We start from the raw sequence: 17,594 nt of genomic DNA on the forward strand, positions 1-17,594 counted from the left end.
TCGTGAGGAGATAGCGAACCGCGGCATGATCCGTGTAGACTATCACCTTGGAACCAACTAGGTAAGGTCTAAACTTGTTGATGGCGAAGACCACCGCGAGTAGCTCCTTTTCGGTAGTGGTGTAGTTGACTTGAGCCTCATCTAGAACTTTGCTTGCATAGTAGATGGCGCACGGCTTTTTGTCAATTCGTTGCCCTAGCACCGCTCCAATGGCGTAATCACTTGCATCGCACATGATCTCGAAAGATTCGCTCCAATTTGGTGGTTGCAGGATGGGAGCGGAGATCAATGCTTCCTTCAACTTATTAAAAGCATCTAGACACTCTTGGGTAAAATCAAATGGAGCATCTTTTAACAAAAGATTGGTCAAGGGCTTGGCTATTTTAGAAAAGTCCTTGATAAACCTTCTATAAAACCCAGCGTGTCCTAAAATACTTCTAACCCCTTTAACATTTGTTGGTGGAGGTAATTTTTCAATTACCTCAATCTTTGCACGGTCAACCTCTAAACCCTTAGCAGAAATCACATGACCTAAAACAACACCCTCTTGTACCATAAAATGACATTTCTCCCAATTCAAAACAAGGTTTACCTCTTCACATCTTTGCAGGACTTTAGATAGGTTTAACAAACATTTATCAAAAGTGGTACCATAAACCGAGAAGTCATCCATGAAAACTTCCATAGACTTCTCAATTAGGTCAGAAAATATACCCATCATAGCCCTTTGAAATGTTGCAGGTGCATTGCACAAACCAAAGGGCATCCTACGGTATGCAAAGGTACCGTATGGACAAGTGAAAGTGGTCTTTTCTTGGTCATCAGGGTGAATTGGTATTTGAAAGAATCCACTATAACCATCAAGATAACAAAAGAAAGAGTGCTTAGCTAACCGTTCAAGCAATTGATCAATGAAAGGAAGAGGGAAATGATCCTTGCGCGTGCCGGTGTTGAGCTTTCGATAATCGATGCACATGCGCCATCCCGTCACGAGTCTTGTTGCAATCGGTTCGCCATTCTCCCCTTCTATCACGGTTGTCCCTCCCTTCTTTGGCACCACATGGATTGGGCTCACCCATTTGCTGTCGGAAATTGAATAGATGATGCCAGCATCAAGAAGTTTCTGAATCTCCTTTCGCACCACCTCGCTAAGGTTCGGGTTCAATCTTCGCTGTCCTTCAATGGTTGGTTTGTGTCCTTCCTCCATTAGAATGCGGTGCATGCAGATGGAAGGGTTGATTCCTTTGAGGTCATCAATGGTGTATCCAATGGCTTTTCGGTGCATCCTCAAGATTTGTAGAAGTTGTGAGGTTTGGTCTTGGTTTAGGGATGCGTTGACAATAACGGGATAGGTTTGGTTTGGACCGAGGTATTCGTATCGAAGGGTTGAAGGTAATGGCTTAAGTTCAACCTTGGGTGCGTCCTTCGAGGGTTCGGCAAAGTTGGGGAGAGTTTCGGTAGTTGAAACCTGAAGAATTGGGCTCAGAATAGGCTTTTTGTCAATCTGGGAAGGGTTATTGCGGGCCGCAATAAGGTTATTGCGGGCCGCAATAACTTCTGGAATTTGCAAAGTCTCTGTCTGGATTGGTTGCGGGCCGCAATAAATTTTATTGCGGGCCGCAATAAGGTCCACAGCATTCGTTTGGTCAGATTTTTCGCACTCCTGATCCATCCAACATTCAAAGGAACCCTTCTCCAAGCTGTTTATGAGTTCCTCATCTATCAACCTGTCAAGAATCTCAACACTACAAACACTTTGATCATTAGATGGATATTTCATTGATCGTTTGATGTCAAATGTTAATTTTTCTTCACCAATGTTCATTGTAATAATTCCATCATGAACATAAATCACAGCTTTTGCCGTATTGAGAAATGGTCTACCCAACAAAAGTGGCGTATGGATATCCTCATCCATGTCTACCACAACAAAGTCGATTGGTACAAAGAATTTACCAATTTGAATTGGCAAGTCCTCTACCACCCCTAGGGGTAACTTGACCGATTGGTCGGCCAATTGGAGAGAAATTCTAGTTGGCTTAAGTTCCCCTACACCCAACCTATCATAAACCGACTTTGGCATAAGACTTACACTAGCCCCTAGATCACATAGTGCTCGTTTGAATTGGACATTTCCTATCGAACATGGTATGGAAAATTTACCCGGATCATCCAACTTTTTGGGCAATTCATTCATTACCATGGCACTACCATTTGAATCTAGGGACACCATTTGGACTTCTTCAAGTTTACGCCTATTTGAAAGGATATCCTTGAAAAATTTGGTGTAAACCGGCATTTGGGTCATTACCTCAGTCAATGGTAGGTTTACATGCAATTGTTTCACCAATTCAAGGAATTTAGCAAACTGCCTATCAGTTCTCTCATTCTTAAGCCTACCAGGAAAAGGTGCAAATTTATGAGGGGGTATGTAGAGAGGTACCTGTGCACTTACCTTTGGTGGCTCATCTTGAGATGGATTCGCTTGAAAAGCAGGGTCGCTTGGTGCAATTGGTGTATCTTCCTTTGAGGCGGAGTCCTCGTGTGTGGAGATGTGCTCATCATTGGTCCTTGTCTCTTCACTTTGCGGCTGCTCATAGGCATGCTTTGGCATGGGTGGATCCTCATATTGCGTACCGCTGCGAAGCATGTGTCCAACCGCCTTGACATCCCTGGGATTGTTCTCAGGTTTTGGTGGAAGGGAACCCGGTTGGCGGGAAGATTGCGTAGCTTGTTGTGCAACTTGGTTTTCAAGCATTTTGTTTTGGGTTGCCAACATGTCTACCTTTTTGGTCAATTCATCGAATTTTTGATTTTGACTTGCCATGAAAGTCTCCATCATTAATTCGAGATTGGACTTTGGTGGTGCATTAGAACTATACCCTTGGTTACCATAACCTTGATTTGGTCTATTAAAGTTTGAATTACCTTGGGTATTTTGGTCATTTTGTCTCCACGAAAAGTTTGGGTGATTCCTCCAACCGGGGTTGTAAGTATTGGAGTAAGGATTGTTATTTGGTTTGAAATTGCCTTGGTTTATGGCATTCACTTCCTCATGACTAACCTCATTACCTATACCACAATTTAGTGCTAAATGATCGGTCCCACCACAAATTGAACAAGGAAGAGAAGGATAATTTACCGATTTTACGCTCATTTGATCAATCTTGCGATTTAAAGCGGCAATTTCTGCGGCCATGCTTGAATTCGAGTTCACCTCCTTCATTCCCCGTTGCAGGATGACCGGGGTCTCTCTAGGGTTGTGCCATTGGCTTTGGTTGAGAGCCATGTCATCAACCAACTTGTATCCGTCAACAGCCCCTTTGTTCATGAGACTACCTCCAGCGGCTGCGTCTAGCATACCCTTGTCTTGTGGCAGAAGACTGTTGTAGAAGATTTGCAGCAGGTTCCATCCTTCAATGCCATGGTGAGGGCAGCACCTCTGCAGCTCTTGGAACCTCTCCCATGCTTCGCTCATGGTTTCATCCCCTCTTTGTCGGAAATTGTGGATTTGATGGCGCAAGGAGTTAGTTTTGGATGGTGGAAAGAACTTGTTGAGGAAAGCATTCGCCACCTTGGGCCAAGTGTTCATGTTCTCGGGCCGTTGTCCCCTTATCCAACCCTTAGCCTTGTCTGCAAGAGAAAAAGTGAAAGCCATCACTTTAAGATCATCAGGAGAAACAGTTTGTACCTTAATTGTACTGCAGATTTCTTCGAAATTGGCTAAGTGTTGTGTGGCATCTTCGTGAGGCAGGCCATGGAAGAGATTACGCTGCACCATGCTAACCCATGCAGGAGGAATTTGGTATTCCTCAGCATTGATAGTAGGTGCAGTGTACCCAAGATGGATTTCCTCAGCCCTAGGCGCGGTGAAGTCTCTCAAAGGGCGGTTGGCATCGGCTGCTTCAAGATTCTCTCTCTCAAAGGGCGGTTGGCGCGGTGAAGTCTCTCAACGTTGAAGTTCATTTGCCATCCGATCTCTTTCTCTTTGGAGGTTTTGAAACCTAGCATCATCATTGCCGGACGACATGTCTAACCGGCGTGGATTCAAGGGAAAGAAAGGTCCCCTTGTCGGGTGCTTGTTTCTTCTCTGGTAAAAGAGATGAGTCGATCCTCTCCTTGAAAACCACTCTACCAAATCTGTGGCGTCCGGAGTAGGAGGTTCCTCTGCCAGATTTCAACCTAAATCAAAAGAGAAAAGAAATAAAAGAAAATTAAAAATAATTACTAACTAAATTACTTAGGTTTGATCTAAAATTCACCGTTGTCCCCGGCAACGGCGCCAAAAACTTGATGTGAATTTTACTACTACACAAGTAATAAATCCTAATTTACCCTCAATTCGGTTGCAAGTGTACAACCTTGTCAAGTAGTATTTAGGGATCGTCTCCACAGGGACAATTCGGAATATTAAACCTAACCTAACTAATTTAATTTAGTAAAAGGAAATAAAGGAATTTGTTTGTTTTCTATGATGGTTTGGTTTGTTGCTGATCAAATTGAATTAACTAAATTCTAGGTCTAAATGTGGTTTTAAACAAGAATGAGAAATTAGGGTCTCTTCGGGTTCCTATCCACTAATGTCACGATTAATTGATTTATTAAGGTTGTTCTTATAAATATGAAGGCACAGTCTAATGTTATCGGTATAAAGTGATATTTCTATGTTAATACCGTCTTTAAATTAGTATAAATGTCACCTCTCGGTACTTGGTTACACTAACCCAAAGTTATTAAGTCTTTAACTGTCCCAATTGGTATAGAAAGTTATTCGTCACCTCTCGGTACTTGGTACAATTTTCTAACCTATCGGGTTAAGCCCGTATAAGATGAGCGTCTCCTCTCGGTACTTAGCCTATCAAATACTCTTTTCTTTATGGTCAGGACTAAATATTCAATTTCTCAATTGTAAATACCGAATCCTAGGGTTTCATGCAATTTCGCTTAAGTCATCACAAACAAGTAATATAAAGAAAAGATCATACCAAGGAACAAGTAAATATAATATAAAATCAACTAATCCATGACATAAGTTTCAAGTTCTAACCCTAATCAACCCTAGAAATAGCCTTAGCCAATCATGGCTGCAGCACACAAGAGAAATAACAAGTAAAAGAGTTCTAAAAGAAAAGAAATCAATGTAACCGCTCGAAGAATTCGCTATCTTCTTCTTCCTTCTTTTGTCTCTCCTTTTTCTCCTTATTCTCCTGTGCTTTTCTCTCTTTCTAATGTCTAAAATTCGTTCCTCAAACAGTTATATCCCATCCAGAATTAAAAACAACTAATTATAGCAAAAATCGCTTCTGGAACTGTTTATTGCGGGCCGCAATAACTTCCATTGCGGGCCGCAATAATAATACAAATTTTTCTGTTCTGCAAATCGGCTCTGACTAGTTGGTTGCGGCCCGCAATAAAATAATTGCGGCCCGCAATAAAAGTGAAAATTCGCCAGATTTGTGCTTTCTTGCTCCAGATAGCTCGTCTTCCTTCGTTAAGCTCCAAGCACTTGATTGCCTACAAAATAAACACAACTAGGGCAGTAACTTGAACTTTTAAACATTTATAACCTAATTAAATTCTAATTTCAACAAAACTCGGTTTAATTTACACAACAAACCCTATGTTTCAACATATATCATTGTGGCTTATCAAAAATATACATGAAAATTCGTATTTAGATTTATCAAATTTACACCAAAAATTTTTGTAAATCAAATATGAAATTTAAAATTATAGAAAAATACACATACACATACACATATACATATACATAAATAATATACGGTTAACAATTTTTTTTTTTTTTTACTTTTTTTTAAAACAGAAAATTTTAAATTTTTTTATTTTTCTATTGAAAATATACATGAAAATTAGTATTTAGATTTATCAAATTTACACCAAAAATTTTTGTAAATCAAATATGAAATTTAAAATTATAGAAAAATACACATACACATACACATACACATATACATACACATATACATAAATAATATACGGTTACCAATTTTTTTTTTTTTTTACTTTTTTTTAAAACAGAAAATTTTAATATTTTTTATTTTTCTATTGAAAATATACATGAAAATTCGTATTTAGATTTATTAAAATTTTCTCTTTTAAAATTTTTTTTTAAAAAAGTAAAAAAAAAAAAAAAAAAATTGGTAACCGTATATTATTTATGTATATGTATATGTATATGTATATGTATATGTATATGTATATGTATATGTGTATGTGTATGTGTATGTGTATGTGTATTTTTCTATAATTTTAAATTTCATATTTGATTTACAAAAATTTTTGGTGTAAATTTGATAAATCTAAATACGAATTTTCATGTATATTTTCAATAGAAAAATAAAAAAATTTAAAATTTTCTGTTTTAAAAAAAAGTAAAAAAAAAAAAAAAAAATTGGTAACCATATATTATTTATGTATATGTATATGTATATGTATATGGGTATGTGCCGATTTTTTTATTTATATCCAAAAAATAAATTAAATTTTAAAAATTAACCGAACCGGCTCCTAAATTTGAAATCTACCCAAACCGGTTAACCGTTAACCGGACCCTTTAAAAGAGTCCGGTTAACGGTTAACTGGATTCGTTGGTTCGCTTAACCGTTAACCTAACCCAAATTTTTTTTTTTTTTTTTTACTTTTTTTTAAAACAGAAAATTTTAATTTTTTTTATTTTTCTATTGAAAATATACATGAAAATTCGTATTTAGATTTATCAAATTTACACCAAAAAATTTTGTAAATCAAATATGAAATTTAAAATTATAGAAAAATACACATACACATACACATACACATACACATACACATACACATACACATACACATACACATACACATACACATACACATACACATACACATACACATATACATATACATATACAATATACGGTTACCAATTTTTTTTTTTACTCTTTTTAATTTTTTTTAAAACAGTAAATTTTAATTTTTTTTATTTTTCTATTGAAAATATACATGAAAATTCGTATTTAGATTTATCAAATTTACACCAAAAAAATTTGTAAATCAAATATGAAATTTAAAATTATAGAAAAATACACATACACATACACATATACATATAAATATACATATACATATTATTTTAAATTTCATATACAATATGTATATGTATATGTATATGTACATGTATATGTGTATGTGTATGTGTATGTGTATGTGTATGTGTATGTGTATGTGTATTTTTCTATAATTTTAAATTTCATATTTGATTTACAAATTTTTTTGGTGTAAATTTGATAAATCTAAATAAGAATTTTCATGTATATTTTCAATAGAAAAATAAAAAAAATTAAAATTTTCTGTTTTAAAAAAAAGTAAAAAGAGTAAAAAAAAAAAAAAAAAAATTGGTAACCGTATATTATTTATGTATATGTATATGTATATGTGTATGTGTATGTGTATGTGTATGTGTATGTGTATTTTTCTATAATTTTAAATTTCATATTTGATTTACAAAAAATTTTGGTGTAAATTTGATAAATCTAAATACGAATTTTCATGTATATTTTCAATAGAAAAAAAAAAATTTCTGTTTTAAAAAAACCTAAAAAAAGTAATAAAAAAAAAAAAAATGGGTTCGGTTAACGGTTAAGCGAACCAACGAATCCGGTTAACTGTTAACCGGACTCTTTTAAAGGGTCCGGTTAACCGTTAACCGGAAATTTGGTCCGGTTAACGGTTAACCGGTTTGGGTAGATTTCAAATTTAGGAGCCGGTTCGGTTAATTTTAAAAATTTAATTTATTTTTTGGATATAAATAAAAAAAATCGGGTGTATGTGTATGTGTATGTGTATTTTTCTATAATTTTAAATTTCATATTTGATTTACAAAAATTTTTGGTGTAAATTTGATAAATCTAAATACGAATTTTCATGTATATTTTCAATAGAAAAATAAAAAAAATTAAAATTTTCTGTTTTAAAAAAAAGTAAAAAAAAATAAATAAATAAATAAATTGGGTTCGGTTAACGGTTCAGCGAACCAACGAATCCGGTTAACCGTTGACCGGACCCATGGTTTGGGTCCGGTTAACGGTTAACCGAACCATTTCAAAGGGTCCGGTTAACCGTTAACCGGAAATTTGGTCCGGTTAACAGTTAACCGGTTTGGGTAGATTTAAAATTTGACAGCCGGTTCGGTTAGTTTTTGAAATTTAATTTAATTTTTGGATATAAATAAAAAAATCGGTCAACCTGGTATACACTGATAACAATAAGATGATATTTTAATGAAATATCTGATAGTCACCATCATATGATGTAGTAAAAAAGCATATCAATTAGTCACCATTTAGATAATATCATAATAAGTTATATATATTTAAAAAAAATCAGCAATTGACCTGATAAAACCATCGGTCTGACCAGTAAACCATTGAACCAGAACTTTAGCAGTTCAATGTCCGGTTCGATTATGATAACATTGTTTGCAAGTACCGAACGGTATTCTTACGTAAACCAAGATAAAGTTCAGGTCCTTTTTTTATGAAACGGGTACAGTGTCGTTTATTAAAAGTTTGAAATATAACTCGAGAATAATTTGTTTATAATTTTTTTTATGTTTTAATACCGAATAAAATACAAAAAACGTATTATATATTTTATTTACAAATAAACTCGAATAAAATGCAAATCACAAATTATTCGTAAAAATATGTGTTTCTTTTTGCTTCTTTGTAGTACCGAATTATTTTTGAATTATACTTGAATTATTCTCGAATTATAAATTTTTGACTCAACTGAATCGAATCAGAACTATTGAAATGCCACTATAAATTTTTTTTTTGAAAATCTTCACAGAAACTGCAAAGTCGTGAGGGGATATCGAACTCTCAATCTTTGAGTACAATAATTCTAGAACTTTTTCCAAACCAATTATACTATCTCTCCTTTCATAAAATATCACTATAATTAAAAGTACTTAACAATTAAAGATATCATCACAGAAAACCCTATATATTGACGGCATTAATAATTGATTCGCTGTTCGCCCTCCTTGAAGTTAATATTGCCCCGACCCAGAGTGAGGTGGATCCGGATCCCCTAAAGTAATCCAACTTTTGAGTTTTGAATTCGTCGTTTGAGATTACATCAGGATTCGGATTCATTGCTCGAGATGTGTGCACTCCACTTCGAATAGATTATCACGGATTCGAATCGGACGGTCCAGATATAAAACCCAACTTTTGGGTTACTTCACTGGATACGCAACAGTTCTTTGAAAATTAATGCGGTGCATGGGGACACGTGTTGCGCTGTTGGGCACGTGTTGATGCTTCCAATAACGCTATTACCCTGGTGTTATCATCGCTTGTATAAAAAAATAAAAAACAGAAAAAGAGACGTTGATCGGTTGATGTAATCGCTTATCAGTTGGAATTCGCATCTTCTGAGATATCTCATATTTTGCGTGACTTTTTGGAAAATCTCAACCGTTGCAATACGTTCTGCGCGAATTTCAAAGCTCAAATAATACTGGCCCCCTACGTCACCCCCGAATAGACATCGGACACGTCGGTCACGCAAAATATGAGATATCTGATACGCACTCTGTCAGGTGAGGGTTGGGTAAACATCAAAAAGGAAAGAAAGATTGAGAAAAAAAAAGCATTACGCGGGCTCGTAAAAGCTTGGTTCGGATTTCGGACCCTTTTTAAATGGGCTCAGAAAAAGAGAAGCCCACATCAATTCAGTCCTTTTAATATCAGATGAAAGACATGAAACTTATCTATTCTACGGATGAGATTTGGAGGGTCCAAAACTCCAAATCCAATGGTCCAGCACACTACCACTGGCATTCAGGGACCAGATTAAGACAGTCCTGATTGGCACTTCCATTATACTGATAAAGTTTGACAATTATGTAGGTAGCACTGACTAATCAATCCTAAAAAAAGAAATAACTAATAATGGCAATTAAGGAAAACGAAAGAACACTAAAACTTTACCATTGACCAATCAGGCAATCCTATCATTATTTGACAGGGGCAATTATGTAGGTAGCACTGACTAATCAATCCTGACTGTCATTTTGATATCCAAGTTTTGCAATTCTCTCCCTCGTAATGTTATTGTGACACTTAAACTAACAGTACTCAGACAATTAATCGATGCTGACGGTTGGTTTTGGCAACATTTTAAGTTCAAATTCCACCCTCAGTCATTACTTTACGGTTTGATTTTGTGAGACTTCCATTCAAATGCCAAAAATAGGCGATGACAACACCGCCAATGTAACATGTTTCTGCATTGAAATTATATATGGTCCATGTAGGTGATATATATATCATACATGGGGAAGGTAATAAAGCAAGTAAAGCGGTTGAAATCTTGAAATGCCTCAAAATTTCATTAAAATTATACCTCAGGCTCAGTATACAGGAGCTATAGTCAATACAAAAGGAAAGCGCGTGTACACTATTGCATTGAAGAAAAATAATAGTAAATATATAATATGGAGGATTGCCTGCTGAGATTAAAAATTTCAACTGTGCATTATTATCAAGGAAGAGCCTTAGCATGTGCAGTTCAGAAGAACTTGTAAAACCGAGTTTGAATTTCTAATCGCAGCAGCAGCCATGTATCTACTGGCACAATCAACGTTGAATTGGCAAACCGTTGTTACTGCGCGCGTTACAGAATTCAAACCAATACTGAACTTGGCACATTATTACGTACATTTCGTAAGTTGTGGATAGAAAACAAAATAACATCGGTTACTGAATTTTCGCTGCACATATATACGGGGAGTGGTTGGACAAAACATCTGGTACGTTGGTCAAGGAAGAAGAACTAAAATTTAAAAAGGAACATAACAGTTCTTTTAAACAAATCTCGGTGATGTTTTCTTAGTGGTTTCAAACAAAACAAAGACAAAATAAAGAAGCTGATATAAATTGATGCATTACCAGCTGGAAATTGGTAAATTGGGACAGAGAATTCTAAGATTTCAATCTTTTCATTAATTGTAAAATGAAACCAGTACAATAGTCTATACTATAATTCTCTGATAAGAAATAGGCAGTTACAACTCTGATTAAAAGTATTAACTGGTACAAGGTTTAACTACAGTTAATACTTTTAATCAGAGTTGTAACTGCTTATCTAACTATTGCTTAATATCCTAACAGCCACTGTTACATTGCTAACAACTTATTGTTAAACTCTAACTAACTACAGCTTGAGTCTGTACTAGAATTGGTAGTAGTCAGTGACTGTGTTGTTATTCCATTACTTACACCTTATTCTTACAAATCTAAAAAGTATTGGTTCAATTTGGAAAAGTATATGTACAGTATTTGACTACTAACTCGAAACAAATTTGATTTATAGTTTGAAATTAAAATAATCGCATCACATATAAGCAGCACCAGTCACCTCACTGCTACTTTCACAAGCAATTATATATGTTACTCAACGTCGAAATTTAAAGTATGTAAACTTTAATTCAGATCAAAAGGAAATTAAATCTTATAAGCTATAATCAAACACTTTCATAAACAAGTAACATAAAAGAGAAAAAAGAAACTAACAAAGCATCAAGAGCTTAGTTAATCTCCAATATACATATGAACGCCTACAGCTACTAGCAAGATGGCGGTGATAGCGAAGAAGATGACGGCATGAATGAGAATCGAGATGCCGCTTGTCTGGAAATTGCCGAATTCAATAAGGCGACACTTCCCGGGGATCTGAAACAAAAGTCCCGGCGAGAGAAGGATAAAGAGCACAAATGCTATGAACACCGGGCCCCAGTCCGACATCTTCAATATCAAATTTTACTTTATTGATGTTGCCTTTTTTTTTTTGCCCTCTCTGCCTCTTTAGCTTATCTCTTGAAAGAATTATGTGAATGATAAGTGAAACATATGGCCTTATGTATGTGTACATATATATATAGAGGGATAGAGTCGTTTGAGGTAAGGGATATGAGGTTGCACTTGAGACTTCTCTTTAAACAATTTTTATTTTATTTTTTATTTTATGGACTAGACGTTAATAGTAAGATAAAGACCTGCATAGATAATAGCTTTTTCAATACTCTATTGATTATGTTCAAACTAAAAGAAATAATAAACAACAAACATAATTGCAATAAAAAATTGGTTGCGGATATATTGCAACTACTGGCAACTAATTTTGTCCGTTTCAAAATTATTTTATTACAACCAATTTATATATATTGCAACCAAAAATTTGATTGGCCGGCCATAAAAATGGTGTAGTGATTGACCTCGGATTTTTTTTTTGGTATTCAATAATTCAAACGAACCATTAAATTCCATATATTATGTTATGAGAAGTACAAGAAAGCCTTTTTTATATATATATATATATAAAATCATGCAATGTATCCATGCGAGTTCATATATTTAATACCATAGTTGTGAACTTGTGATACTGATAATTAACATCAGTACTAGCCTACTAGGACACACAAATGCTCTGTGATATCTACACTGACAGAGTAACTTGTATCATTCAGAATCCGACGACTCAATATGTTCTTAATTTTAGGAAGGATTTTGGAAATTCGTATGAAATCTAAAAAAGGGACGATTTGAACGTGAACTCTCAGCGATACAATAAAATTAAGGTTTGCCAAAATATCGTTCTAAGTCAAAAGTCGACTGGTAAGATATAACTTGCAAACAGTGGGACATCCAAATAGTACCGTTATATTACTATGGGGCTAGGCTACTATGACATTGGTGTTATTTGAAATTAAATAACACCAACTTTTAAATCCTTAGATCTGCCTTGAGATTCGTACAAAATAAAGTGCTTGAACAGTAAAAGCGGATATTACGAATCTCAAGGCAGATCTAAGGATTTAAAAGTTGGTGTTATTTAATTTCAAATAACACCAATGTCATAGTAGCCTAACTCATTACTATGTTAGCTTTAGTAGCTTAACTAGCTAGGCTCATTTTGTACAGTGTGACCTAATCTGACCGTGATCGAATTACCGGCCGTTAGGTATGTTGTCAATGATTAGGATGTGTTGATATTTTCTGACATGATTATCAGGTGCAGATTCATAATTTTTTTTTTTGTTAGAGAGGGACACAAAAATAATGAATCCGATTTAAATAGTTAATTGGATTCAAATTCATTAGCTAATTAGATATTTTATAAAAAAAACAATGTTTTAGTTTCTAATTTTTAATGTTTAGACTTTTAATTTTCAATACTCTGACTTCTAATTCTAACTACCAATTAGAATTCAAGATATTTATCATAATTTTAACTCTAAATTTAACATTAATTACAAATCAAAAGTCCAGAGGGAGACAAAGTCGAACCGAACCGAACCTATAAATTTGTATAAAACTTCAAAATTCAGGGAGAATAACTTCTCCCTGAACTACACTGGATCTGCCCCTCATTATGATCGCGATCATCATTAATAAAATTTAAATATGATCCATGAAATTAACTCACTTCTTGTCTCATGATTAAATTATTGCCTTTTGTTAGGAAGTTGTGAATTTGAATTCAGTTTTAAGTTTTACTTTATTTTGTTTTGCGTAAGGAATTCAGTTTTAAGTTAAAAATGTTTTTTGTCATGCATTTATATTTATTTAAAATGAGTAAATTTGATGCATTATTAAACCATGATTGAATTGTATAAAATCTGATAGAAAGGCAATCTACACAAACAACACGTCGATTAACATTTTTTTTTTCAAATTTTGTTTTTATATGTTTGACAAAATAATATTAAAATTTCCAATTAATTTTTATTACTAAAGAATCTTTATTGTGAAGAAGACAAATATTGAAATAGAATTAGGATATTCGTAAGCTTACCAAGCTCTACTTTAGTTTAATTTCGAAATCTATCATATTGACTTTAAACGACAAATTTAAAATGTTAAAACTAATCTCCTTTATAAGTGATGTGTTTATATATCAATTTTAAATATTTTTGAATTAATTTAGTATAAAGTCAAATGGTAAAATAACAATGAAAAATAGAAATATTAAAATTAACTTATAAACTTTTTTTTTACAATTCGATTTTATACTAAATTAAGTCAAAATTTTGACATGTAAATGCGTCACTTATAAAGTAAATTAATTTCAATAATTTGAATTCATTATTTGAAGTTATTCTTATAAATTTTAAAATTAAATGCGTGACTTATAAAGTAAATTAACTTCAATAAATATTCTTATAAATTTTAAAATTAAATGCGTGACTTATAAAGTAAATTAACTTCAATAAATATTCTTATAAATTTTAAAATTAAATTTAAAAAAAAATAGTGAGCTTAAATACAGAACTAAACAAGATGTAACTATATATTGTTTAAGAAGTTTATATTCACCCCAAAAGACCAGATGATGCTCAGGCACGAATTTTTTTTATAAACCATAATTAGAAAAAGATTTTTATGAAACCAACATGATTATTTATTTTTATTTTTTCCAAAATTTATAAGAACCGTAATGTCATTTTGGTTCCGATTTTTTTTTTTGGACCGAAATGACAATTCTTGCATTTTAGATCGGAATCTATCTAAATAAAAAAAAAATCAACGTATATTTTTCTCGAAATCTGTGAAAACAGCTGAGACCGAAATGACATTTTGATTTTTATGATTTTTGTTAAAAAAAAAAGTAATCATCTTGATTTCATAAAAATCTTTTTTCTAATTATGGTTTATAAAAAAAAAAACAATTTCGGTCGCAAAAAAACGAAGACATTTTGATTTTTTATAATTTTTGTTAAAAAATAATAATAATATTGGTTTCATAAAAATCTTTTTTTCGAATTATGATTTATAAAAAAAATCCTCGGGCACCACTATTTTAGTTCTTCTATCACTGCTTTCTCAAAAGAGAATTGAGAGGACAAACAGCATTGAATTGTTGCCTTTGTCTCAGGCTAAAGGGCTAGGGATGGAAAATGATGGGTAGGTCAGGGGTTGGATCCAGACACAGTGTGAATGCCTGATAGGACACTGTGGGAGTGTGGGTGCACCAATTTCATTTGCAGTCCAGATTTATTGTGGCATTTCTTAACTGTCACATAGTATCTTATCCCTGACATTATAAAATCAAAGAAAAGATTTTAACAGACTTGTTTTGGCTACATGCAGTACAATGTCTATAGAATCAAAACAGTACTACATGGTTACTGCACTGCATGAAGCTAAACCTGTTCTGTTAAAATCTTTACCCATAAATCATATGTAACAATTGAGCCCACCTCGCAGTGATCCTCAACAGTATATGTGCTGCTTTGCTAGCCACATACACTTCAATTCCCTCGTACGTGTTGCTCTCTCCATAAGTCACATCCTCTATCTACCGGACCCCCGCTCCATCTCATCCATCATTGCCCTTTGCTAAGGCCAAAACTGTACAGCTATTTTTTTAGGTTACAGGAAACTATGTTTAGTTGTGGCGAAATAAGAAGTTTGAGTCTCGTTATTTTATCAAATGTGTTTTAATTGAGCCGAATTAAGATGACATAAGTTAATCTTTAAGCCGGTCTAAATTAAACCACCTCACATGATGGTTTAATTTTTATTCCACCTCGTGGTCTAACTTGAATGATTATAATAATATTTTATTTGTATACAATTAGTATATTATTATTAATAAGAGGAGGGTTCAAATGCCTCCATTTTTTGTGCCTCCACCATGCCTCCATTTTTTAAAACTTTAATAATTCAAAATTTAAAACTTAAAAATCAAAATAAAACTGTTGGATATGATCTACATCATTTTATCTCTGCACATGTAAAAAATTATGACATTTCAATTTTATTTTGATTGTCATCAAGAGCTTGTAAAAAATGCACTAATTTGGATGATTTCTAGACGTTGATTTTTGAACTTATTGATTCACATAAAAATAAAATTAAAATGTGATAATTTTTTATGAGCACATAGAGAAAATAACATAGACCACATCTAACGGTTTTATTTTGACTTTTAAGTTTTAAATCTTGAGTTATTAAAGTTTCAAAAAATGAAGGCATGATAGAGGCACAAAAAATGGAGGCATTTGAACTCTCCTCTATTAATAATTATTATTAGTATATAATTATATAATTAATATCTTATATTGTTAATATATTAAATAATTATTATAATAATATTACAATATATTATAGTTGTTATTAATATATTAATATTATATAATTAGTATCTTATTCTTAATAATTATTATTAATTTATAATTATATAATTAGTAATTAATATTCTTAATACAGTAAATCATTATTATAATAATATTATAATATATTATAGTTTTTATTGATATATTAATATTATATAATTAGTATCTTATTATTAATATATAATTATATAATTAATATTTTATATTGTTAATATATTAGATAATTATTTTAATAAGATTATATAATTAGTATCTTTTTATTAATAATTATTATTAATTTATAATTATATAATTAGTATTTTATTATTAATAATTATTATTAATTTATAATTATATAATTAGTATTTTATTGTTAATAATTATTATTAATTTATAATTAATATTTTATATTATTAATATATTAAATAAATTTTATAATAATATATAATATATTACAGTTATTATTAATATATTAATATTATATAATTAGTATCTTATTATAAATAATTAACCAATTTAGGTTTTCAAAACTTTAGTCCTCCACCAACTCTAACTAAACAAGGAATAGTTTAAGCTATGATTTAACTTTAGGCCTCTACCAAGCATGAATAATTTAGACTGACCTAAGTTGGAATAACCAATTTAGGCCTCCTTAGCTTTAGACCACAACCAAACATGGGGTCATGAATGTGTATCTTCTACGTTAACTTAAAAGATTCTCTTTTGAGTTAATGTTTTGAACGAAGCCGGCCCGTCGCCTGCCTATAACATAAAGAGTTTTTTTAATCTAATTTGTATGAATCTTAAAACAGATTGGACGATTGAGATTCATTAACTCAAGAGATTCCCTTTTAAATTAATGTAGAGGATACAAATTCATAGGCTGTAGGATATGGATTCTATACCTAAGCTGCATCGGGTCCGGATCCTCTAAAGTAATCCAACTTTTGAGTTTTGGATCGGGACTGTCTGATTCGAATCCGTCGCTCGAGAGTCGAGATCATCTTGGAATTCGAATTCGTTGCTCAGAATATGTGTGCTCCATTCGGATGGATTGTCGCAAATTTGAATCGGACAGTCCTAATCTAAAGCACAAAAATTGGATTACTTCACTGGATCTGAATTCAGCTGGCATCTGCATCACTGCACGCAAAGCTATCTCCCTCTCGTCATGGTTAAATAAGCACAAGTTACATGAACTCAATTTCATCAAGCAGTTCTCAAACATAATTTCTAAATTTATTGGATTGATTTGAGTAATAACTATCTAGATTTCAAACTTGCGACTTCTCACGTGAAACATATTGTATTTGTCACTGGACCAAAACTATTAATTTGTATTTTGAATTAATCATAAGGAGCTCAGCTTAATAACTGAAAGAGTTCCATACAAAAATATAATTTAAACAAACGTAAATGAGGAGGAATCCAC

At 32.6% G+C, this 17,594-nt stretch overlaps 1 protein-coding gene across 1 annotated transcript; it reads right to left on the reverse strand.

Moving 5' to 3' along the window:
• Positions 1-11,493: 11,493 nt before the first annotated feature.
• Positions 11,494-11,936, reverse strand: LOC144552166 (uncharacterized). The gene has a single exon (XM_078300287.1). The coding sequence runs from the start codon at positions 11,808-11,810 to the stop codon at positions 11,598-11,600; it is 213 nt and encodes a 70-aa protein (XP_078156413.1). The 5' UTR covers positions 11,811-11,936; the 3' UTR covers positions 11,494-11,597.
• Positions 11,937-17,594: the final 5,658 nt, after the last annotated feature.

Source organism: Carex rostrata, chromosome 3 (genome assembly GCF_964058835.1).
Source record: "Carex rostrata chromosome 3, lpCarRost1.2, whole genome shotgun sequence".
In the NCBI taxonomy this organism is placed as follows: Eukaryota; Viridiplantae; Streptophyta; class Magnoliopsida; order Poales; family Cyperaceae; genus Carex; species Carex rostrata.